General features: G+C 41.0%; 1 protein-coding gene across 1 annotated transcript in view; it reads right to left on the bottom strand.

Moving 5' to 3' along the window:
• The window catches only part of ZZEF1 (zinc finger ZZ-type and EF-hand domain containing 1), a gene marked incomplete in the record, with an annotated part of 3,903,331 nt that overhangs the window by 728,170 nt on the left and 3,149,140 nt on the right, over nt 1-26,021 (bottom strand). The window contains 1 exon segment of the mRNA XM_044082903.1: nt 8,035-8,255. Within this exon segment, the coding sequence (XP_043938838.1) occupies nt 8,035-8,255 (221 nt within the window).

Raw genomic sequence — 26,021 nt, 5'->3', positions numbered from 1 at the left:
AGCACGCAGCATTCAGCAAAGACATCTTCATTTCATCTGCATTTAGACCGTCATTCTGCACATCTAAACATCTACATTTAATTCTTCATTTGCGACTCCAAAGAGGACCTCGCAGGGCAGCATTTCCTGCTCTCCTGGGCCTCTTTAGATGATTGAGGGGGGGTTTGAGCCCCTGACACTGAAGGGAAAGCAGAGAAAGAGGAAGGAGGGAGCAAACCTTTCAAAATAAGCTTACTACTCATCTGCCAGGGCCCTGGGTAGAAAACTTTTATAGATGCTGCAATCACTGTCCAGATGAGCAGGCCCCAGGCAGTAAACACACTCCCTGTGGGCATCAGAAAGCAAGATCTTGTGCCCACAATAAACCAGAAAGCAGGATTTTGTGCCCACAAGAAGTGCATTTCTTGAAACCTAAAGGTTTCTCCTTTTGATCGACTATAGAAAGAGAAAGGATCTTTTTTATTTTTTTAAATGGAAGAAGAGAGAGAGGAAAGGAAAAACTTTATGGTCAGAAAAACCCGATTAACAGAGTAAAGGTTATTCTAAAATATTTTTAAACTACAAGAAGAGGGTAGGATGTCTAAGAAGAAATGGAAAGGAATAATTCCAACTCAAAGGCAACAAAAAACACTACCAAAACCCAAGGAGGAGCTCAGGTGCACTGTGACCTCTATGTTATTACTAAAAGTGGCAAACAAGATTTGAGGCAATCTGGAGGAGTGGGGAATTGTGGGTAGGAGGCAGGAGCTTGAGCTTGGAATCTTTAGCTAGTGAAGCTGCCGGTCAGTTCTGAGGGTCAGAACATAGACCCACAGATTAATGAATTAATGAAGATGACAACATCAGATCCTTGGTTTGTAGACTGCCTCACCAACATATCCTTCAAAGTGAAAGTAGGCACCACCTCCTCTGAAACAGCTCCTCTTATGAAAGGAAGTCCCTAGGGCTCCACTTTTACCCCTCTGCTATTTTCCATAGTTATCAACAAACTTCCGTCTGATCATCAGATACCTCTATCTCTTTATTGCAGATAACGTGGTCATGTACAGGTCAAACAAATCCCACTCTATTATACATGCTCAACTCCAACATGACCTCCAAACCCTCATCCAGTGGCTGGCTAACAGGCCAGAAATCTGTACTCAGTCCCTCAGAAACAAAATCAATATTATTTGGATCCACCCAAAACAGTCATAGCACCCACCTTCCTTAATATTAAAAATGTTTTCAAATAACTTTGCATTAGGGCTACACCAATGTGTTAACTTTCAACTACACATTCAAAACACACAAAAATCACACATTACTCTTCTGGGCAAACAAGCTATCACATCTTTTGTCCATGCCAGCCAAAGCCACCATAGGCAAAGGTATACTCTCATCTTAACTCGAATATGGACTACAAAATAGCTGCACCCACAAAGAAAAATGTCACCATCTTGCAAACCATCTCCAATAAAGTCTGCCGGTTCATTAACTCCCCCGTTAATGACCACCATTGCCCGTCACCAATGCTAAATGACTTCCAGTACATTTGACAGCAAACCTCCTACCAGGATCACTAATTCACAAAGCCCTTTCTCCTGAGACATCTTCCTCTCCCACTGAAACTTTTCATCAAAGCCTTCACATATAATTTTAAGGGGTCTCTCTCAATCTCAACCCACCTTACTAACTCCAAAAACTAAACTTCATTGCACTGACCATACATCCTCCATTATAGTACCTAAGCTATGGGATTCCATTCCTTTCCTCAAAGACCACCAAAAGTACTTGACTTCAGACAACAGCTGAAGGAAAACCTCTTCATCTGAAGTGCAGTTACATTCACACAGGTCACATTACATGAACCCTGCAACTCTCTCATACCCTTTTATCCCTACTTCATCCTTCCATACCTCATCTTATCACCTCATTTACTACCTCTCACTCATCTTACCTCCCTCTTCTCTTTGCATCTCTCATACTTCCTCTCCTTTCTACTCCTCTATCCTTTGAATGACCTTAACATTTCTGTATCTTCACCCCATGGTATCCTTTCCTGCAACTATTCTCAATTGCCTCTTCTAATGTCTTCACACCTCTCTATGTAAAGATATGCTGCTATCCCTGAAGCATAATCCATCTCAGTCATTATGGCTGCACCTTATCCAAAAAGCACTAAGCATAATTCCATTTTTACATCCATGTTCTGACATTGTACACTGCTTCTTGAACTAAATGGTGTAGCTATTCTAGCAGCTGTACCCGCTTTTTAGCACATCCTTATATGTACACATTTATTTTTTTTATTTGATATTTGTTGACCAGGTTAGACAGAGTCAAAGCTCTTTTTCAGCTGAGGCTTGGGGAGAAAACCTCCACAGTCACACAATGCATGTAGAAACAAAACTCAGATACAGTAAATTATAAAAATTATTTAACATAATATGAGCACATGATTAACAAACGCAGAGAGTAAATACATTCTAACATCAATAATGTGCAAGGACAGTTCAGGGCGTAAGTACCTAGTAACATCAGTAGAATATTATGCTTAACATTTGATGGGATAAAGTCAATGTACAACTTACAAGTACAGATAGAAAAGAGAAAGGGAGTTGGGTGAGGAGGAGGTGATCAGCAACAAATATGTTTTGTTCATCTCTTATATGATCCTATTTACACCGGTTGTACCTGCAAATGGTCCACTGAGATTAGTGCACTACCCAGGTAAACAAATACAAATAAATAAAATATGTTTCCCGTGTCTTGCAAGATAAGCATACTTTTGATATCACTGTTCTGCGGCCACCTACAAAGCCTATTTGATCAACCTTAATTATTTTCTTCATAATTCTTGCTATTCTCCTCACTTTTATTTGTATGAAGCATTTATAACCATAACTGAGGACCAATGCTGGTCTACACAGTACAGGGTAAAGAGGACCTTTCCCCTCCTTCTCTTACCCACGTTATTGCCTCCTTCCAAGTGTCAGGTGGCTTAGAGTCTTCGATTATGCTAATAAACAGTCTTAACCAGCAAGTGATTACAACCTCTTTCTTTTAATGTCCAGAATTCATTGTGGATTCCATCACTACCTGGCGTTATCTCCTTTGCTAGTTCCCTGAATACTTCCAAATTTGTCTCATTATCACACATAACACATCCATATGCACCTGTTGTATTGTTTCTAAATGTTATATCTGCCATTCTTGTTCCTTCTCCTCAAGTCCCTGATTCTCCTTTCTTCTCTATATAATTCCTGATAACATTCCCCCAAAATATTTCTTCTAATGTATCTTTTTCTCTATTGATTTTGTCCGTTCGAAACTTCTAAATTCCTCTTTCTACTACTATTTGATGAAGTATCACTTCCAAAACTCTTCTTGCTTTTGCCATGTTAGAGAACACCACCTTTTCTGGTGCCACTTTCCTTTGCCATATCTTCTCATTTCCCCCTTCTGCAACTTTTATTTAATCATCCTCTTTCTCTATCCAAGTTAGTTTTAGTACAAAGAGAGAAAGGATAAAACTAACTCTTCCATTAATGCTTTCCTTCTTAGTCCTCTAACATTTTTACCTCACTCTATCCAGAATCTGCTCTGATGTTTCTGTTTATTCTATCATAACACACTTCCTCATTATCTCCTCCTTCTGCCTCTCTCTTTATAACCTATTTAACCCACTCTCAATTTTTCCTTCCTTTCCATAAAATAATTAGAAAAAACTCCAAGATCTTTCCAAATTAACTACTGTGGGTATTTGTATCCTAGCAGGTAATACTGCATGATCTGATAACATAAGCAGCTCTATTATTCTTTTTGCTAAATGTTCATGTTCTTTTGAGATATAGCCCCTATCTAGCCTTGCTGAACTTTATGTCTGTGTGAAAAAAAAGTATACCTTTCTCCAAGTCACCCTACTTTATGTTCTACTTATATCCACCATGCCACAAATGTCAAATAATACCTCAAGTATTTATCCTGTCTTTAGTCTCATTGCTTGAAAGTCTTTAATTATTTCATATCCACTGCCAAATTTCAATCTCCAACATACATCACTATGCCCTCTTGAAACTGCTCCAACTGTCATTACCCTCCACCAAGCGCCTTAACCTTGACACCTGGGGGTACATACATTACCAATTACCAACACTGTTAGTATCCTGTCTATCCTGCCTTTTATCCCTTCTGCTCTAACCTTCCCACCTATGAACTTCTTTACACCTTCAAATGGCCAAGCTATCCTCTTAAAATAAAATCACCCCTCTTCTCTTTTGTCCCCATGTCAAGCTTGCAACTAGCTCATAACCACCTAGTTTGTTTTTCTATTTTGTGCTTCGAAAGTCAAATGCACTTCCCAAATGCTATTCAGATGTGCCTTTGTTTCCCTGTCATAATTCAGTATCCCCTTCCTTTCTAATTTTGTCCCTGAGCCCATTCACATTCCATAAGATGACGTCAAAAATCTCCTGTGCTGTATTCTTTTATTTGTTCCTATCCTATCCTTCTTGTACTCTACTCCACTTCTGTCTGTTCTTGCGCGTCTTATCTTGTCTCCAAATTTATACACCTTTTAGTACTTGCCCATTCCTTCTTCCATTTACACTGAATGACTAGATGTATTCTTACTCCAAATTTTACCTGAAAAATATACACAAATTTACAAACAAATTCACTAATATTAATTGCTGAAAAATTTCAGAGCTAAAACCTCTCTCCCTGTTCCCCATACCTGACCTAACTATGACAGTGCTCAAACACATAGCGATCCTGCTTCCCCCAAGTGATCCTTCCTTTCTCGACTTGAACTGTATATGCTATATACTGTAGTCTGGACTACAAACAACACACACTTGTAGCTTTTGATACCCCAGAGTTTACACACATTTTTGACTGCTCATTTAATGTCAAATATACACTGAGGCTTAAGCAAACCGTTACACTAATGTGGCACATCTCATTACCAAGGGTTTTGCATCCAGGAAGAAAAAGGTCATAATTTCTCTCTACTCTTCCCTCATTAGATCAATCATAGAGTATAATGCCCCATTTGGCATGTACCTCACTAGATACCTGCAACAGCTGCCGAGGCCACAAAAGTACCTCAAGAAGAGGATCCTAGACCTTGAACACATGTCCTACATGGACAGACTCAAAAAACTCCGGCTGTTCTCTGTCTCATATCGTCAACTAAGAGACCATCTCTGCTTGACTTACAAAGCCATGTCTGACCCAGTTCTGTTAGAAATGCTACATCTAAAGAAATCCCAGTCCCTCTGCACCATACGCTCCAGAGACCTCAAACTCATTACCACAATCAACAGAACATCCTGGAGGGGAAGGTTCTTAAACCAGAGACTGCCCATGCTCTGGAATAGACTTCCATACATGTCAAGCAGAGCACCTCACTGACCCTCTCTTCAAGAGAAATCTTGATGGGTGGGTGGGAAATAGAAAATTCACCCCGGGGATCACTCAAGTGGCTCTACTTGATAAAAGCACTGGGAACTAACGACAGGCAGCACAATGTCAGGGCACTTATATGGGCTAGGCTTGTAAAGACCCCAGGGCCATTAGCCTAGTACACACCTATGAAGCTATTACACATCTAAACCCACAAAGTAAAAGGACATATCCATGTATCCCCTGATGCTTCATCAAGTTTGTATGCTTACTCTGCATTCATTCCATAACAATTATCATTACTTTACATAAATTTCTGACTCCTCTTTTATGTAGACATATAACAGAACTAAAGCAAAAAAAAAAAAAATTAACTTTCTTCTTAAACCAGACTTTAATAACCTAGCATAAAGCTACTTTGGAATTACATCTTTTTAACTGTTCATATCCATTTATTCCCTTACTAATCTAACATATTATTGTCTATTCTCCTCAGATCCTCTCTTACTTGATTCTCTGAACTTTCGCTATTAATTGTCTTTTGTAAAAAAGGGGACAAAGTCCAATCTCTTTCCCCTGGTTACTTACATCCACACCCGATCCCTGCATTGCTCCCATCCTGCAACTATTTATCCTGGTTTTCCACTCCAAATTGAAGATTAACGGCCTTTGCAATAAAGTACAATTCATCTTATGGGTTAACAAATAATCAAGTAACTCCTTGTGAGAAGATTCTGACTGTCGCCGAATACAGCAGTCCCCAATTTAAGACCTGTATTCCTGCATTCCATTATCACTGGTCCATGGCATTATGTTTCAACCTTGTTTCAAATAAACAATCACGGTCCAGAAAACAGTCTTCCCCACAATCAGACTTTTGCCAGGCTGCCACAAGTCTTTCAAAATAACTTCTTTCAGCAGACACCAGTCAGGCCTTAGCATCATTGGTTTTGGGATCTCTTGCCCCCCTGCAGTATGTCACCATGCCTTTCAATGGGTACCCTCTATTATTACCTCCTCTGCTAAAATCCCAGTCTACTTTGCCAAAAAGCTTTCCATCACTTTAATGCAGTCACTACCCTCATAGTTTTCTGGGAGATGCAACACATTTATGTGTTTCCTTCTTGTTTGATTCTCCAAATATACTGTTTTAGATTCTAGGCATTCCAAATCTCACCTCTGCCACATCCACCCTTGCCTTCAGGCTGTTGGGTTCTTAGCCAGGAGCTCCTGTATCACCACCAGTGTTCATTCAATCCTTCCACCATCTCCCCTAACCTTTTCTCTTCATCTCACATGCTATCCAGCAAGGTTTGCTTCACGTCTTTGATCTCTCAGATAGTTTCCCGTGTTAAAACTTCACTCGTACTATCCATAGCTTTATCAACTATTAAACAAGACTCAGTGTCACTCGCTTTGTACATACTCTAAATTCTTTTTACTTTCCTTTCTCAAGTACTTAATTTTGCTTACTCTGCATTTAGAAATGCAATCTGTACTTGAAGCTCAATTCTGCATCTAACTGCCACAATGTCATACTGGATGTCCCTTTTTCCTTTATTTTTCAAAGATCTATCCCTGGCATGCCGAACCCTTTACAGCCATCACTTCTTCTATAGCTATCGCACATTTCAAGATAAACTTATTCTTCTTATCAATCACAGTACACTTACTGAAACCACTACAAATACCACAATCTTAAGAGTCTTAAACATTGTGGGCCAAAGCAAATAATGGGGAAAAAAAGCCCGTCTTGGAATGAAATTCTGCTTCCACAAGAATCACATTTCTCATACTCCATAACAACACTTGAAAATAAAGCAGCAAAGCAATTATTCTATGTTAGAGCAGAAAGTGCAACTCCAGAGAGCTTTTTTCTCAAACAAGGTTAAAAAAAAACACCCTGGGGTAATTTTTGCTGTGAGCTTGTTGCAACAAAAAAGATCTGGGCAACTGATGCTGAGTCTGGGACATTATAACTAATGGGAAAAAGCTACAGTCTGGGAAATTTCAGATGAGAAGTTGCTGATATCTTTAATCCTACTGGTATTAAGATGTACTTGTCATGTCAGATCTTTCTGTTACATACAAAAGCATAAACTGAAAAGAGAAGAGACAAGAGCTGTTCCTCTGGGTCTTTAATGTGGGATACAGGAAAACAATATTTGCAGCAAAAAATGGGATACATGAAAAAATATTTGCAGAAAAAAAATAAATAAATAAAAAAGGTGAAGTAGATGAGCTATATTTCAAATGGTGACTTAAATGTGGGGGAAAATGATAACTATCTAGGCCAAGCTTCCTTTTTAACATATTCCACTAATGACACTTCCTGGAAAGCTTTAAAACTCTAAATAGCAGACTACTACGGAGCTCATGTAGCCACAGAGACCACCATCTACTGAGCTGACATTCAAAAGAAGAAACCCTTGCCACTTGACTTTTATTCATATGAAAATCAAACTTTATTTCAAAGAAAACAATATCAAGGCTTTCATATCTCACTTAGATGTAAGGTGATAAAGAACAGTATCATTATCTTAAAAAAACATTTAAAAAGTGTCCATCCATGTAACAAGAACCTTCACTTCAATATGAGATAGACATGTATACTGAAAAATTAAAAACATTCTAATTCACACTTACCTTGAGTATGTTGTACAGTCCTTTCAGTGCCAATGCCAGAACCCAGGTTGCCTCTACAGCCTCTGTATAACTGCAGTCCATGTTGGTCTGAAGTAAATGACTAATAATAAATACAAATTGCTGGACGTACTGCTTGAGTTGGTTCTGAGTTTTGCCTTGCTCCTTTGATTGCATATCCTTGCCCTCATCTTCGCAAAACTGGACTAACTGGTAATCTTTCACTATGACAATATCAAAATATATAATATTCAGTTAAAAAAGCAAATTTCTGTTATTAACAAGCTTTTATGAAAGTGGAAAAATCTTTATGAAAAAAAACACAATCTTACAATATCAAATAATCTATAAATAGGTATTTTTTCATATGTTCTGTGATAAAGCTTATGCTTTTCACAAGCACAGTTCTGTATTTTTTCAAAGTTCCCACACTCAGTAGTGCACTACGTAGCATATGGCATGAAATTAATTATCAAATACTTAGCTATGCCTAGCTAATGGACCTTACCCAATCACGCCCCAAACCTCAAGTAAGCAAGCTTCCTATACATAAAGAGACAATGAAGATAGGACATCTGTGCTGCTACAAATAATACAGGTAATACACAATTATGTATCTGCTCGGATTGCAGAGAACATACCACTGTGAGGGGTAAGTCCTCAAAAAGTACTGTTGTGTCATACTTACCATAACTGTAGATGTTAAAGAGATCAGCGTTGCAGTCCTGATTCTTTGGTCTTCATGCCATACAGAAGCCTGTGAACTGGCCCAATTTCCAGAGACTTTTCATCATGAAAGCACAATGGCCGATGTTTGGACATCACGTTATAAGTGGGGCATCTGTCCGCACCATCTTCAGGTCTTTTTAGAGAGTGAGTAGCAGTCTGATGGTCGAGGACAGCATGACCCTCCCTGATGTCAAAATACTTTTTTGGACAGAAATAGGGGAAGATGGCCGCTATGTGCTAAAAGTAAAAGTAGAGGATAATGTGGATAAGAACTACTCATCTAAAATGCTTTCCTACTCTTCTTCCCACAGTAAGGGGAAGGTGGGGCATGAGATGCCAGCAGACAGAAGGGTAAGAGGGTCAGAATGTTAACTGCAACACTGAGCTACTTGAACATTTACCATTATGGCAAGTGTGACACAACTGTGGTATGTTTTTTGCAGTCAGTGCTGCAGTACTGATTCTTCACAGGACTCCCAAAACTACTAGTTTGGGGGGGGGGGATGTCTTTTAGCCCCTGGGAAAGCACGTTTTGCAGGATTGCAGTAGCAAGCCCTGGCCTAGCCCACAAGGCAGTGGCTAGATGGTAATGTTTAGTAAAGGTGTGGACGGCTAGCCAGGTGGCAGCTTCCAAAATAGCCTGTGCAGGGGGACCTTTAATAAAGGCAGTGGCGGCTGCACCGTGTCTGGTGGCACAAGCCCTGACATGAGTTGATACTGGTTTGCCATGATGGGTATTACAAAAGATAACGCAGTTGGCTATCGACTTAGAAATAGCCTGTTTGGAGACTGACTTGTCTTCTTTTTCTGCTGCAAATGCTACCAGAACTTGATCTGTCCTGTTAGGGAAGTTTGTCTGTCCAGGTAATACCTAATCTGTCTGTGCACATCAACAGAGTGCAAGATTTGCTCTGCATTATTTTGTAGGTTGGGGTAGAGCACTGCCAAATGAATAGCATGATTCAAGGAAAGATCCAACACTACTTTGGGCGTAAATATTGATTTAGTTCTAAGGGTTACCCTGTCCATACGGAACACAGTGAAAGGGTCCTTGCACATCAGGACTTGTAACACTGAGACTTGTCTGGCTGATGTGACGGCTACGAACAGAGTGGTCTTCCAAGTGTACATTTTGCAGGGGGCAGAAGCTGCAAGCTCAAAAGGTGGTAATGTAATTTTTTTAAGACACAGCTTAAATCCTAGGTAAGGAAAGGTTTTTCCTGAGGGGCTTAAGATGTACGACCCCTTTGAGGAAAAGCTTTAGGTGAGGGTGAGAAAAGATGGAGGGGCAGGCAAGCAGAGATAGCTGAAGTACGTACCTTAACACTAGAACAAGGAAGTCCCTGTTGAAAAAGTTGAGACATATATTCTAACACAAGGTTTGTCCGCCTGTGAAGGGCTAATGTCTTGCACCAAAGAGAAAACCTTTTCCACCTGGATAAGTATGATTTTCTGGTATTTGGCCTTCTTGTCTCTCTCACTACTGATAGCACTTCTGTAGAGCAAACAGAAGAATTTGGGATCAGAAACTAATCCTCCAAGCCGTTACGTGTGAGAGTGCTCAGGTGAAGGTGAATGGCATACCCCTTTATCTGGGTGAGTAAGTCTATCACTTGTGGGAGAATATAATATCTCCCCTCAATGGAGGTCAAAAGGAGGGAGAACCATGCAATCCTGCCTTGGGCAGAAAGGGGGGGGGGGTATGAGTATCAAGCTCGGTCTGTCTAACCTCACCTTGATCAGTATCCTGGGAATCAGGGGAAATGGTGAGAAGGCATAAAGAAAGAGTCCTGTCAATTTGAATGAGAAGGTTGTCTACTCTCCACCTCCTTGTCTGCTGGATTCTTTAGCAAACATTTAAAGTTGTCTGTTTTGGGGAGAGGCAAAAAGATCTATGCCAAGGTGTCCTCGGTGATGGGTAAGGTTCAGGAAGGTTTCCCTTTTTAGCATTTCATTCATTGGAGCCCAGAATGTCTCTGCTCAAAGAGTCAGCTAAGGTGCTCTTCTGGCCTAGTATGTAGCATGTTTTCTGTATCAACTGCAATTGTTGTATCAATGCACAGAGGGCAGGAATGAATCTCCCTTACATGTTTATACACCACATAAGTGTGTTCTATCCAAATTTGCAGTGCTACTGAGGACAGGTTGCTTTGAACAGCTTTCATTGCTAAACCAACTGCCAACAACTCCTTTAGGTTTATGTGAAGTATTCATTGCTCTGGGGTCCAGACACCTTGTACATTCATGGGTCTTAAGTGTGCACCCCAGGCTACTTCAGCATTCTGTGTGGTTATGGTCTTGTCTGTCTCTGTTAGACAGAAATGCATGCCTGGATTCAGCGTGATGATATCTTCCATCAAAGAAGCTCCCTTTTCAAGCATGGTAGAAGGGGCAGCAGGATTTCCACGGATTCGGAGTGCTGCTCCCAAGTGTTTTTTAGGAACCACTGAAGTTTCCTCATATGTAATTTTGCCAGGGGTATCATGAGGATGTATGATGCCATGAACCTCAAGGCTTTTAAGACATTTCCTTGATGTGATTGTCTTCCTTGGTAGTAAGCTGAGAAGGTAGCCTAACACCTTGCCCTAGAAAAAGAAGGGCTTTCTATTGTGCAGAGTCAATCATTACATTCAGAAAGAGAATTCTTGCCTGCAGCTGAAGTTGGGACTTGCGGAAATTCAGGATGAGCCCTATCCTCCCGAAAGCAGTCCATGGTAGCCTGTAAGGCTGCTTGTTTCATCCAGGGTAGAACCATCTTGCAACGTCATGCATCCTAGTAGAGGTAAATATATACTCCTGGAGTTCTGCAGTGTGCTATAATTGGGGCTAAACATCACGTGAAAACTCTGGGTGCAGTGGCTAAACCAAATGGCAAAGCACAGAATTGGTAGTGCAAACCTCCTACTATAAAGTAAAGGTATCTTCTGTGCTGTTTTACTATAGGCACATGAAGACAGGTGTCCTTCAGATCAAGTAAGAGTCAGTATTTTAAATTTGGGAATGTCTAGGAACCTGTTTAACTTTGAGAGGTCTAAAATAGGTTGCCCAAGTTCCCTTCTTTCTTGGAAATAGACACACCCTGGACTAGAACCTTGCTGTCACTTCCCCAGCAAGGACTGACTGAACAGATCCTTTTTAGAACAGTTCTTTTAAGACCGGGGAAGTACAGACTTTTATTCTTTTGGAGGTTTTTGCATCCCTAAGAAGGGAGGTTTTTCTCTGAAATGAATGAAGTAGCCTTTTTCTATGAAGTTCAGTGCCCACTGATCTCAGGTGATGAGCTTCCACTGGTTTAGAAAAGAAGACAGTCTTCTTGTTAGTGGGATGGGAGGGGGTGTTGGAGAGGATGAATGATGGAGATTTGTATAGTCACAGCTTTTCTCATAAAGGACAGAGTTTTTGGACCCTCCCAGGTCTACAACACTGTTCAGACTGCCATCTTCTGGAGTGTCTAGGTCTTCTTGATCAGGGAGGCCTCCCCTTATCATGCCTAGGATGCAGAGGCCAATGCTTAGAAGGATAATCTCTATTTAGCCCTCAGGTTAGATGCAAATTTAATTATTTCACAGCTTTTATTTGGTTTCTTTCTATGAAATTTCTCTACTACTTTCTCTGCAGGAATTCATTATCCAATGGGTCAATCTAGGAATTTCACCTTATCTTGGTCACAATGTGGCTGGCTCCTCAACCAGGTGTGCATGCAGATAACAGAGTCAATAGCAACTGCTCTACATAATGCACATAAAGCACTGTAACCACACTTCAGAAAATGTTTGGAAACCTGGAGTACTGCTCTAGCTGTGTGCTGTATGCCCCTTAGTAACTTGCAGTGCCCTCAGCTTTGATAATGACTTGATGTTCATCGTGTTACCATGCTGCAGTCATCACACTTGGGTTATCCTGTCGTCAGGCGGTCCCGCAGTCGGCCTGAATTCCAAAGTCTTGGTCCTGCGTCGGTTGCTGTCGCTTCTTTCCTGATGTCAGTGTGCCAGGGGTATATAAGAGGCATCTGACGCCATTTTCTTCAGTCTTTCTTGCTGCGCGGTGCCCGAAGCAGAAGCAGTTCACAAGTGCCGGTCGGCCAACACCTGAGATTTTCGAATCGAGTTTCAGTCCGAAGTCTTCAAAGCTAAATACTCCGTTGGGGAACCTTTTCTTGCCTCAGTCCGATGTCAGAAAAAGTTAATAATTGCATTTCTTGTGGGAAGCAATTACCTCATAAGGACTTTCATTCTTTTTGCATACCTTGCCTAGGCCCAGACCACGACATCACTGGTTGTCGGTTTTGTGCTAGGTTCAATAAGCAAACTATAAAGCGACGCTTTGATTTTGCACGACACTACTTCGGTAGGAAATTTAATTACACTATGCCGTCGGAGCAACCGACTACCGGCGTGCATAAAAAATGCAAAGATAAAGACAGGCAGCCTAGATCCAAGCCAGACTCCGAGGCCCCGGCTGGGCCAGTCGCCGGTTCTCCAGTTTTCAGTGAGGCGCCTACGCAGCCCCTGGCTACCGCTGAATTGGATCCCCAGACCGCTTCGGATTCTCCAACAGAGAGTTCTAGGCCAACACAGCCATTTTCTTTAGGCCATACTGACGACATTGCAGAAGGAGAAGCCAGTGCTGTAGAAGCACCTTCGGTTTCTGAAGGTGTCTTCAGACCGACTACTCTCACCATAAAATCTTATGCTAAGCTTAAGACTCCTCTAAAACCAAAAAAGACTGCACTTCAGTCTCCAGTTCAAGGCCCCATGCCTAAGAAACAGATGCTTAAAATGGCAGAAGATTTGATTTCTTTAATCAGGGGTTCCCAACCCCCCCCCCCCCCCAACAAAAGGCCTAGACAAGAGGAGGATTATGCCTTCTCTGATCAAGTGTCTGTTTCCTCAGGCTCCTCTGAGGAACAGGATTACTCCTTTCCCCCCTTATGAAGATTCTGATGCTGAAGATTCCCTCAGCTTCTCCCCCTGAAGACTATTCCTTTGGGGAAACCTTACATACCATGAAGGAACATTTCCACTGGGAAGGTCAGGACTACTCCGACTCAAAGAAAAGACTCCGAGAGTTTCTTTTACTCCCTCAGCACAGACCACTTGCTATCCCCCCAATTTTAGACATTGTGGATGATGTTTTCTTAGAATCTAGTCTAAATCCAGATTCTCTGCCTCCTGCTCCAGCCAAACCAGACAGATACTATAGAGTGCCTGACTCACACAAATTCCTTTACAAAAGCCCTGTTGCGGATCCAGAGACAATCTCCCAGGGTCCCAAAGGGGCTAAGGCTTCTATAGCTAAAAATCCTGTACCCTCTGAAAGGGACTCCAGAGCACTAGATAGGTGGGGGAAGAAGGTTTACACCTCAGCTACTCTAGCTATGAGAGCACTAAATTGTCAATTTCACATGCTTAAATACCAGCAATTCCTAATGTCTCAAATAAAACAAAAGATGAGCATGTACCCTCGACAGTCTGAATTCAAGGAAATGCAGGATCTGTTGCATGCAGCTGAACAGGTGGGCAAACATACTTTACAATGTGGTTTTGATGCCTTGGAAGCTTCCTCTAGAGCAGCTGTTACTGGGTCTGTTATACGTAGGCATGCTTGGTTAAAGGAACAAACTCTGCCTGATCATGTTAAAGCAAAGTTACTAGATGCACCCTTACAGCAGAATGTCTTATTTGGGGTTAAAGCAGAGGAGGTTTTAAAGAAAATGGAGGATAAGGCAAAATCTATGCAGACGGTCAAAGATTTCTTACAGATACAGCCCCCACGCTTCAGCAGAAATTGGCCAAAAAAAAAATGGTCCTTTCCAGCTTCTGACAGACCACAGAGGGGTAAATACAGGCACCCAAGAGGCAGAGGACAAGCACAAATCCCTTACAAACCTCGCCAATGGGGCACTGCAACACAGAAGGGAGGAGAAGACAGGTCCCAAACTACTAAAAGGCAAACACAATGACTTAAACCTCAAACTGCCAAGCAAAACTCTCTTGGAAGCTCCCTTGGGAGGAAAATTAGCACTTTTTGCAGACAACTGGCGCATCGTCACAAAGGACAAATGGGTCCTACACATTATCTCACAAGGATACAGATTCCATTTCCACACCTTGCCAAGGATAAAAGGAATGCCAAACCTGCCACAAAATCAATGGGCAGAGGCACAAAAACAAATTACAGCTCTCATGGACATGAGAGCCATTCAACTGGTACCTACATAGGAGCAAGGCCAAGGATTTTACTCAAGGCTCTTTCTAGTCCCCAGAAAGGACAATGCTTGGAGACCCATTCTGGACCTTTCAATTCTAAACACCTTTTTGCAAGTACCCAAATTCAGGATGCTAACACTACAGCAGCTTCTTCCCATGTTGGGCAAGAAAGCTTGGCTAGTAACGTTGGACTTCAAGGAGGCATACCTGCATGTCCCTATCAGACAAAATTGCAGAAGATACCTCCGTTTCATTGCAGGTTCAACCCATTACCAATTCTCTGCACTGCCCTTTGGCTTATCTACTGCACTCAGGGTCTTCACAAAATGCCTAGCACCAGTAATTGCATACTGCAGACAAAGAGGAATTCAAATATACCCATACCTGGATGACTGCCTCATCCAAGCAAAAAGCAAGGACATTCTCTTATAACATCTGGCTTTTGTAAAACACCTTCTAAGTTGCCTAGGGTACACAGTAAACGAAAATAAATCAAAATTAGTGCCTTCACAAAATATGACATTCCCGGGTGCCAGCTTGAATACAACGGCCCAGATGGCTTTTCTGACACCAGACAAACAACTACAATTAACTCAATACTTCAGAGCAATGGCAACAAAGACACAACTCCCTGCAAGAAAAATTCTGCAGGCCTTGGGCTTCATGGCATTTTGCATACTACTAATACCATTTGAAAAACTGCATATGAGGAAATTACAATGGTACCTAAAAAGCGTATGTACTCAACACAGCCACAGCTTGGAAACTATGATACCTCTCATTCCCTGCCTTCAACAGGAGTTTCTATGGTGGTCACAGGCATGTCACCTCAACAAGGGTCAGCCTTTCACCTTACCCCCAGCCAGGCAAACTATGACAACAGATGCATCGGACTATGCCTGGGGGGCACACATGGCAGGATGGTGCGTTCAAGGCATATGGACTGCAGATCAAAGGAATCTGCACATCAATCAAAAAGAAATGCTAGCTGTACAGAATGCTCTGACAGCCTTCAAGGACCTCTTACATCCAGGACAGCTTATCATAAGGACAGACAACACCACAGTAATGTGGTACATAAACAAACAAGGGGGTACACACTCCTACCCTCTATGCAGGCAAGCAATGACCTTGTGGAACACAGCATTGGCTTACCAAGTTCAATTACAAGCTCAATTCCTGCCGGGAAGAAAGAACACATTGGCAGACAACCTAAGCAGAAACATCACGGATCCCCACAAGTGGAAATTGGATCCACAAGTATTTGCAATGATAACTCAAAAATGGGGGCACCCAGACATAGACCTGTTTGCCAGCCCCCAAAACTATCAGCTAACAAAATTTTGCACAAGGACTTTTCACCATCAAGCTTGGAAAGTGGACGCACTCTCATTCAGTTGGAAAATGCTGACAGTGTATGCCTTCCCTCCAATGCCCCTTCTCACAAAGTTACTGCTGAAAGTCAGGATGGAGAGACTCTGAATGATACTCATTGCCCCAGACTGGCCACGCCAGCACTGGTACCCACTATTAAGGAATATGGACCAGGGCCCACCATGGATTTTATCTCAAATTACTCATCTGCTCACACAGCAAGAGTGTCAGATTTTACACAGCCAGCTCAAAACCTTAAACTTGGCTGCATGGCAAATCACCTAAGCAACCAGCCAGCTTCTCTTTCACAAGCTGTTATGGATATTATTCTGGAGGCCAGGAGGCCCAGCACCAGGAAAGCCTACTCAGACAAATGGAAAAGGTTTTGCGCCTGGAACCAAGCTAAAGGCCAAAATACCCTTCAGCCGGACATACCTCAGATTCTGCAATATTTAACTGAGATGTTACACAAAGGGCTTTCCTTTTCATCTATTAAGATCCACGCCTCAGCTACTTCAGCTCACTACAACACGGATTCTCCCTTATTTTCACATGCACTCCTACGGCAGTTTCTCAGAGGGGCCAAAAACATCAGGCCTCCCAGGAGAGCACCAACACCTTCTTGGGACCTCAATTTTGTTCTGGAAAAACTTACGCTACCGCCTTTTGAGCCAGCTTTCTCATCTGACTTAAAATTTATATCATGGAAGACTACCCTGCTGCTAACAATTACTTCAGCCAGAAGAGTCTCAGAGCTTCAGGCACCAATGGCAGTAGAGCCTTTCCTCATTTTTCATCAAGACAGAGTTTCTCTACGAACTAACTCCTCCTTTATGCCTAAGGTGCTATCCAGTGTGGCTCTAAATCAAACCATCCATTTACCCATCTTCTTTCCAAATCCACAGAACAAAGGAGAAAGACTCCTGCATTCCTTGGACATTCACAGGCAGCTACATTACTATTTGGATAAAACTAAGGTTTTCAGAAAATCTGACCAGCTTTTTGTATCCTATGCTACAGCATCACAAGGAAAGGCCATCTCAAAACAGACCATTTCCAAATGGATAGGACATTGCATACATTTTTGCTACACCCACTATGGAAAACCAGTTCCTGCTAGCATAAGGCCCCACTCTACCAGGGCAGCAGCTACATCTACAGCCTTCCTCAGGGGGGTGCCAACCAAGGATATTCTGGAAGCTGCAACTTGGAGTTCAGTACACACCTTCACCAAACACTATCACTTACCACTTTACTCTAAGACTAGAGCTGGCTTCACCACTGCAGTTAACCCTGTTTGACTCCACCTCCCATCCTTAGCTTTGGGATTCTACCCAAGTGTGATGACTGCAGCAGGGTAACACGATGAACATAGTACAGTTTTGTACCTACCATAAATGTAGCTGTTCGAGTGTATACCCTGCTGCAGTCCAGGTTACCCTCCCTCCATCCCCTCTGACCTAACTAAAACCTTTCAATACCTTAAAATCTAATACAACCTTTGTGGTGTATTTGCTTATAGCTGGAGGGATGTTTTGTTTGTGCTAAACTTTTTATTATTGGTACTATCTACTGACCACCTTTTGGGGGGGGCACCTGACATCTGGGGCAAGAAAAACTGAAGAAAACGGCGTTGGATGCCTCTTATATACCCCTGGCGCACTGACGTCAGGGAAGAAGCAACAGCAACTGACACCGGACCAATACTTTGGAATTCAGGCCGACTGCGGGACCGCCTGATGACAGGATAACCCAAGTGTGATGACTGCAGCAGGGTATACATTCAAACATCTACATTTATGGTAGGTACAAAACTGTACTTTCCTGCAAAGTATGTTAAAACATGTGAAATTGGCAATAGAGGGCCCTCATACAAAGGATACCAGATGTGAAACTCTATTTTCATACCTGTCCAGTAGTCTACCTTCCCTGTCATTAGGTAGAGGGTGTCTGGTAGCAGACTTAGGTGTACCCTTAGTGGATTCAGCAGAGATTACAGTGGGATTAACTTGTGGGATTGTGCAGATGTGTTTGAGTGTGTTAAGTAATACAGACAAGACAACTGTTAAGGAGCTAGGGAGTGGGATAAAACTAAAATTTAGTTTAAAACTAGGGTAGAAATAAAGGAAACGGAGATATGGTTAAGTAATAAAAATTATTTAGAGGGACTGACAAATATTAAAGTAATGCAAAATGGGGGAATCTCTCAGAACAAGAAAAGGAGCAACAGCAGAATGCTAAACAGAAAATAAGGGATTACCTCAATAATATGCATGAGTTTAAAAAGATTGCTGTTAAGCAACTGTTTTTGATAATTCTAGAACACAAAAAGAAAAATCTAGCAAAGCTAGACTTCTAACTGTGTGATACCTTAAACCTCTTGCATTAGATACCTCATGGGATATATGCAAATCACCCTTTAAGGATATCAGGTGTTTCAGCTAAATGGCAATTCTGAATGTCCATAACTTTTTCTTTCACTTTCATTTTTAAGTCTATTTATGGACAACTTCTGAAATTGAAAAGCAGCCTGACTTATGACCACACATTGCCTCTGTTGTACGGAAGGCTTTCTACACGGCCCATCTCATAAATAAGGGTACTTCATCGAGGAACTAGGAGGTCATAACATCCCTGTACTCCTCCCTAATCAGACCCATTATTGAGTACAGTGCCCCCTTCGGCATGTACCTTGCCAAGCACATGCAGCAGTTGGAGACCACAGAGGTTCATGATCAGGAAAATCCAGGGTCTCATACACCTATCCTATACAGATAGGCTAAAAGTCCTGCCCCTCTACTCAGTCTCATACAGACTGCTCAGAGTTGATCTGTGTCTGGCATACAAGGCCATTTCAGAACCAGCCTTGATGGAGTTGCTGCATATCCGTAAGACAACCTGCACGCAAGGTCGTAATCTGCTCTGTGACATTAATAGAACTTGTTGGCGGGATAGATTTGTGTCCCAAAGACCCCCCCCCATCTATGGAATAGACTCCCTCTCCATTTCAAGCAGAGTACCTCTCCAGCCCTCTTTAACAGGAACCTGGGCGACTTGATGGGAAACAGAAAATACACTCCTGAGATACCACCCGTGTCCCTGCTGGACAGGGGAAACGGGTGCTGACTTTGAGGGAACATGGGCAAAATTCTTGGCGAGGCTTATAAGGGCCTCCGGGCCAATAGCCTAGTATCATCCTATGAACCTGATACCAAAATTGATAGATATGGATCAGTGTGGTTTTATGAAGGGGCACATATTTATTAACAGAACATTGATGATCCAGAGTGAAGCAGAATGTAAGAAAATACCACTATTTCTGGTGAGCCTTGATGCAGAGAAAGCATTTGACAGAGTACATGTCAATTAGGAGTATATATGAGGGATCAGAGGTGAAAATTTTAGCAGGTGGGGTCCTCTCGGACAACTTATACTTGAGTAGAGGAACCAGGCAGGGCTGTCTTCTTTCCTCTTTGTTGTTTGCATTATATTTAGAACCACTGGCAAAGAAAATAAGGGATTCAGAAATTCAAGGATATAACTGGTATGGTAGCCAGGAAAAGCTGGCTCTATTTGCAGATGATATTATTTTATACATGACAAAACCAGAAAGGGATATTAGTGTTGTAGAATATTTTAAGACCGTTTCTAATCTTCTCAGGATACAAAATCAATGAAGCTAAAACAAAGGCAATAGTGGTAAATTATGTACCCACACACAAATTGATCCAACAATATCCATATTTATGGGGACATGATAAAATGAAGTACTTAGGAGTATGAATTAGAAATGACTCTGTTGTGGCAGCTAAGGATATGTGGGAAGAGACTAAGCAGAAGATAATACAAAACTGAGAAACTGGAAGCTTTGTTATATAGATATGGATACTAAGATACAAGCAATTAAAATGTTTTTAGTCCCTTTAGTCTTATACACAGGATGGGCATATTTTTATCATCCAGAGAAGCTGTGGATAGCAATTAAAAAAAGAGTTGAAGGATTTTATTTGGGAAGGAAAGACAGCAAACGTCAAGTGGATAAGCTGATTCTTCCAACATAAGGCGGACTAGGATTACCCAATCTGAGGGGGTGTTTTACAGCAACACAGTTAAGGCTCTTATACAGAGCACAGGCAGAAAACTATAATTCAAAGTGGAAAGGTAAGATAATGATACAGGGGAAGCTCAAGAAATAAGGAGAGATTGGGATTTTGGATGCAGACTCTTAAGGAGAGCACCAAAAACACGAGTATTATATTCATAAAATAGCAGGGAGGATTCTAAGAACTAAACCATTATGAGAATGGAGAAACAAGATTCTGCCGATAGGGATGACTGTGGTTAGGGATACAGATAATAGGCAAGAGGGGGCTGGAATTTATTGGAGAAAACTGGCAAAGGAACCAAGGTACTGGGAGAAAATAACTAGAAAAGGAAAGGTAACAGAATGGGAAGAGGCCAAGAATTTAATTGGACTGCAGGTTAGAGACTGCCTTCCCTATCAAGGATTGACATCAAAGTACAGGCAAAGAAAAAGAAATAGGGGGCTCTTAAATGAATTTAAAAGACCAGCACTGGTAGAGTTTTTAATAGAATCTAGAACAGAAGCTGCCATTAAAAAAGGTATAATTAGTAGAGCGTATAAAATATTACATGATAACTATAAGAATCAATCAGAGGAGCTTAGAAAGGACTGGGAAGAGATACTGGATAAGCAATTTACAAAGAGGGAATAGGAGGAATATATGTGCATCTCCCAAATATGCAACAAAGTCTAGAAGATGTAGGATCTTTGCCTGGAAGTATTTACATAGGTATTTTTATATCCCAAGTAGACTCCAAAGAAGGTGGACAGCAAATGTTGGAGGTGTAACAGACAGGAAAGAAGTGGCTGGGAACACATTTTTGGGGGTATAGTGAGCTGGCAGAGTGGCAAAGATGTTGGGTGAATGGACTGGACTGACTGGGAGATTCTTTTTTTGAGCTATGATACAGAATCGGAATTGCCTAGACATAGTAAAGCCTTGCTGAGTCTAATGATGGTGGCTGCCAAAAAAACAATTGCTAGAAAATGGAAATCAAAGTCTAGACCAACTTTATTAAAAGTAGTGAGTATAGTAACAGATAAAACAACTGGAAATGGAATCTTAAGAAAAGGGAAGGAGCAAACTACATAGGAAAAAATGGGAATTGCGGGAACAATATATGCAGATAAGGAACAAGGTTTAAGAGGCAGGATTTGAATCAACCATATGATGCTTAAATGACAATGACTGGATAGATTTTAAGTGATGGCTGTTTCAATGGTGTTTTTGATGTATAATGCTTGCAACTAAAGTGGTGTCAGTGTTGTATGGTTTTCATTTATATAAACATAAGACTACCTATATCATACAAGATAATTTAATAAAGATGTTTACTGGAAAAAAAGACAACAGTTGAGGATGTTAAATGTTAATAGGAAAAATCACATTGCAATGATATAAAACAGCATCATCTTAGGTTGCGTATGCAATATCTTTGGGATGACTCTCCCTGATCCTATCTTGGGGCACAAAGTGAAATGAATGGCACTTTAAACTACATGATCTGGTTATGACAGACAGAATACCTGTCTAGGTTACTTCTGAGTAGTCTGACCCTTTTCACAGGCCAAACATGCTGACTTTTGGGCTTTATACTGCTAAAGCATGGCAAAGGGCATTATAATATTACAGTATCTGTACAAATTCTGATGTACCCACTCATTTATTTAGTAAAGACTGAAAGTTGTGGGTTAAGGTTTGCTTTGTCTCCTGCTGACAATTTTTTTCAGAAGGGAGTTTGGGCATCCAACAGTTTCTTGTTGGACAACTTGCATGCTAGAGAAGGATGTTTGTGTTTTTGTCACTTCAAATGGTTAAGTATGGTTGAGTTATCATGATAATGAAGGCACAGAAAGACCAGAGTCTGACTGTGACTTGCTATATGCCTAGTTAAAGAGCAACATATAGAATGTTCACATGGAAATGCCTGAAACACATAACTGCAGGTATATGAAGTATTACACTGTGGCAGTAGGATAACCTCAAGATTATAATATTTAAAGAATGGACCAACATCTATAGAAACATAACTTGAACCCCTGGTTGGGAGTAAAGGAGGACGCTAGCATGTGTACTTTAGAATTATCTTGTCATGTGATGAAAGGCTAGTCAGTAGATAGCCTCATATTAATAATGAGCAAACAAGCATATTGACAAAGTTCAAGAATAAGTACTGACATTACTTAATCAAGAATGACTAGAGACTACACCTATATGTATAATATGGGAAGAACAGTGTATAAGAGTCATTCTGGGATATTAAATATAAAGTATGAGATAATGTGGACTGCAGAAATATGGGACATAACCACCAGGACTGTGCAGGGTAGTAGCTGGGATATGTACTTTTTTTTTTTGTTACTTTGTCACCTTGTGTGTCACTGTTAATAACGGAGTACATATAGCTCTATATAGAGCTAATCAAGACTACGCTGAATATCAACAGTAGATCAATTAAGAGGTGATTAGTGCTTACACCAACAGGCCAGAAGAAGATGAGCAACAGTTCTTTTAAAACAAAGAAACCTCACGCTTGCTATCAAGGCCCAAACAGCAGTGACACACAAGGTGCCTGCCCACTTGACCATTTTCTGATCACAGTTGCAGTGACCCCCTCCCTCAATATTAATACCAATAATCAAAAGAAAATGTTTCAATCTAAGAGACGGAGAGAAAGAGGGAGATAGATTGAAGTGTGAGCGCTTCTCTAAAAGGCAAAATCAAGTACCATTACTTAATGCCCAGAAGTCTGCATAAATAAGAACCCAAATATCCAAGAAGCAAAAATCACTTTTCAGCAGCCATTTCCTGAAGATAGCTTTGTGTTCTATACTGCCCCCCCCCATCTGATCAGACATTCAGTCCCAGAATACAGCATTTGAAACTTTGGGTCACAAAAATTATTTAAAAGACCCCAGAGGAAAATAGTCAGGGCTTCCACATGGTGCTCGCCCATCAGAGGCAATGGAGTGCACCTAGTGGACTATGAAAATTGAAATGCTTGTGATCTCCGCAATGAAAATTCCCCCTTCTGAAAGTATTTTTAGAATGACTGTTATGGACTTGCTGATGGCTGAGAGACTGCCTTGAAGATCATGATTGTCCTTCTGTGGTAGAATGGATTACCAGTAACTGCAAAATTCTACAACTCATACAAATTATTAGCCTTAACACTAGTTTGCTTCAACCACAAAATCTCAGAAACATGGTAACAGTGGTAGAAATCAAACATCTGTTTAGAATTCATAACTGGCACTACACTTAAAAACTACAGTGATTACTACTTAACTATCCTAGGTTTGATCAGCAAGGTTGAGATTTCAAAGTACTCTGTGGGACATAGCCTCAAACAGCTCTCTGTTAAAAGGGTATTTGGCTGTGCCTTCAAAACTCAGTTTCCAAAGAATCACTGAAAACCGAGCCTGTTCAGATGGAAGGATGAATGGAAAATGTTCTTCTAACCTTCACCCGTGTGTAGTTTCAGAGTTAACTACGGGGCAGGGATATCCCAATTAAAAAAAATACCAACTTCCACTCATTGAACTAAACAGGTTCAATCATTTTATACAACTGACTCACTGAAAATGACTCAAGGATCTAAACATATTCATTTAAAAACGTGCACACTGGAAATAATGGATATAATTAGCAAACAAATTTAAATGAGTAAGTGATATTCTTAACTCATTAGCACCTAAGCTGTGTGGAATGTAACACCTCTAGCAACCTACAACACATCTACATTCCACAGCATTTTCTGAAAAATAAACTTAAAATACGATAATCAAAATAAAATACTTTGTGAACAATAAAAGCTATTAAAACTGTACAAACTGCAGTGTTATCAGTAAGGATTATTATTTGCAATGATGGCAGTCAGTGCATTTATAGATTTTCATAAATACTACATTATAGCAATAAGTGGGCAATGCTGGATTTACCCACAGTTGGCGTGGTTTGGTCATGACGATGAATCCTAAGTGACCAAACAAAGCCAACTGTGGGTAAAGTCAGAATTACCAACATCCAGCCATAGGTTACTGTTACTATACAATGACATTCTTTAAGAAAAAAATGACTCACTTCTCTTAAATAATGCCTTTGAATAATGGCATTGTGGTGTTCTTTCACATTTCTTCTCTATCCTGGGGCTTCCTTGATGTACTGCGCATGCCTATGGGACTTATGTTCATACACTTACATAGTACATCACTGCTTCGATAAGCAAGCAAAGGAGATGGGAAAATCTCTGTTGCCTTTTTTGTTTTTAAAGAAAAAAAGAACCCTGTAACCTTTGGACAGTTCAGAGGTACAAGAGAGATGGAGGAAAACAATGAAAATCAGGTACCTTACTTTAAATTTGTAGAACGTACCCAATTTTTTATCTATTTTCTCTGCCCTCATATGTACCTCTCAACCTCTTCGCACAACAAATGTGGAGAAAGACAAATACATTTAGAAAACTGTGAGAATATTTGTGCATTGTCTGAAGGAAAGAAAGTCTGAAACTGAAATGTGTGTCATTATTTAGTGACTTTGTTTATCAGTGATTAGTTGAAAAAACACAGATTTTATGAGTAACAAAGTCACTCTATGATGACACGTATTTCAATTTCTGACTTTCTTTCCTTCAGACTAATTCCTCTACCATATACCAATAAAAAAATGTCTGTCTGCTCAATGGTACGTCAGCGACTGGACATTTTTCTGTTGGTATATGCTCTATTTACAACAGGCACACTGGTTGGTCTAACCAATAAGCGTGCTTGTTTTTGAATGTTAATGGCCAGTCACTGTATAATATATTACAATGCGTACAAACCACAAATTATATTTTTTGCTAAACTTTCACAAACAATTTGTCATATCTTGGATGCTGTTTCCTGCCTTTCCTGTAACTAGTCAAGTCCAGACACAGACTTGCTGTATCCAGGACTGTTGGTAAACTTCTGAGCCCACCAAGCCTTTCTGTGTTGGAGGGAAGCCTTCCAGCTTATCAGTGGGAGTGGTAAGCACTAGGTAGCCTATCTGCCACAGGAAGTGTGTGTTTTGGCCCTGAAATTCTAGTTCATTGGTCGTTTGGGTAGTTTTTCCATCTCTTTCCACTTTCTGGTTAAAAGCCCGTTTTGCGTATGGTCCCTGTCTTTCCTATAACTAGTGTAGTCCAGGTACAGATTTGCTGTATCCAGGACTGTTGGTAAGCTTCTGAGCCCCCCCCCCCAAAAAAAACCTTTCTGTGTTGGAGAGAAGCCTTCTAGCTTATCAGTGGGATTGGTAAGCACTATGTAACCTATCTACCACAGGAGGAGTGGCTTCTGGCCCAGAAATTATAGTTTATTGGCCATTTGGGAAGCTTTTCCATCTCTTTCAACCTTCTGATGTGTTTGTGCTTGTTTCCTGCCTTTCCTGTTACTAGTCTAGTCCAGGTACAGATTTGCTGTATCCAGTGCTCTTTGTAAGCTTCTGAGCCCCCCAAGCCTTTCCGTGTTGGAGGGAAGCCTTCTAGATTATCAGTGGGAGTGGTAAGTATCAGGTAGCCTATCTACCGCAAGAGGAGTGGTCCCCGGCCCAGAAATTGTAGTTAATGGCTGTT

The sequence above is a fragment of the Protopterus annectens genome, chromosome 9.part0 (genome assembly GCF_019279795.1).
Source record: "Protopterus annectens isolate FY-2018-M chromosome 9.part0, PAN1.0, whole genome shotgun sequence".
Taxonomy (NCBI): Eukaryota; Metazoa; Chordata; order Ceratodontiformes; family Protopteridae; genus Protopterus; species Protopterus annectens.
The sequence above is the reverse complement of the archived record's forward strand: the minus strand, read 5'-3'. Positions and strand labels throughout refer to the sequence as shown.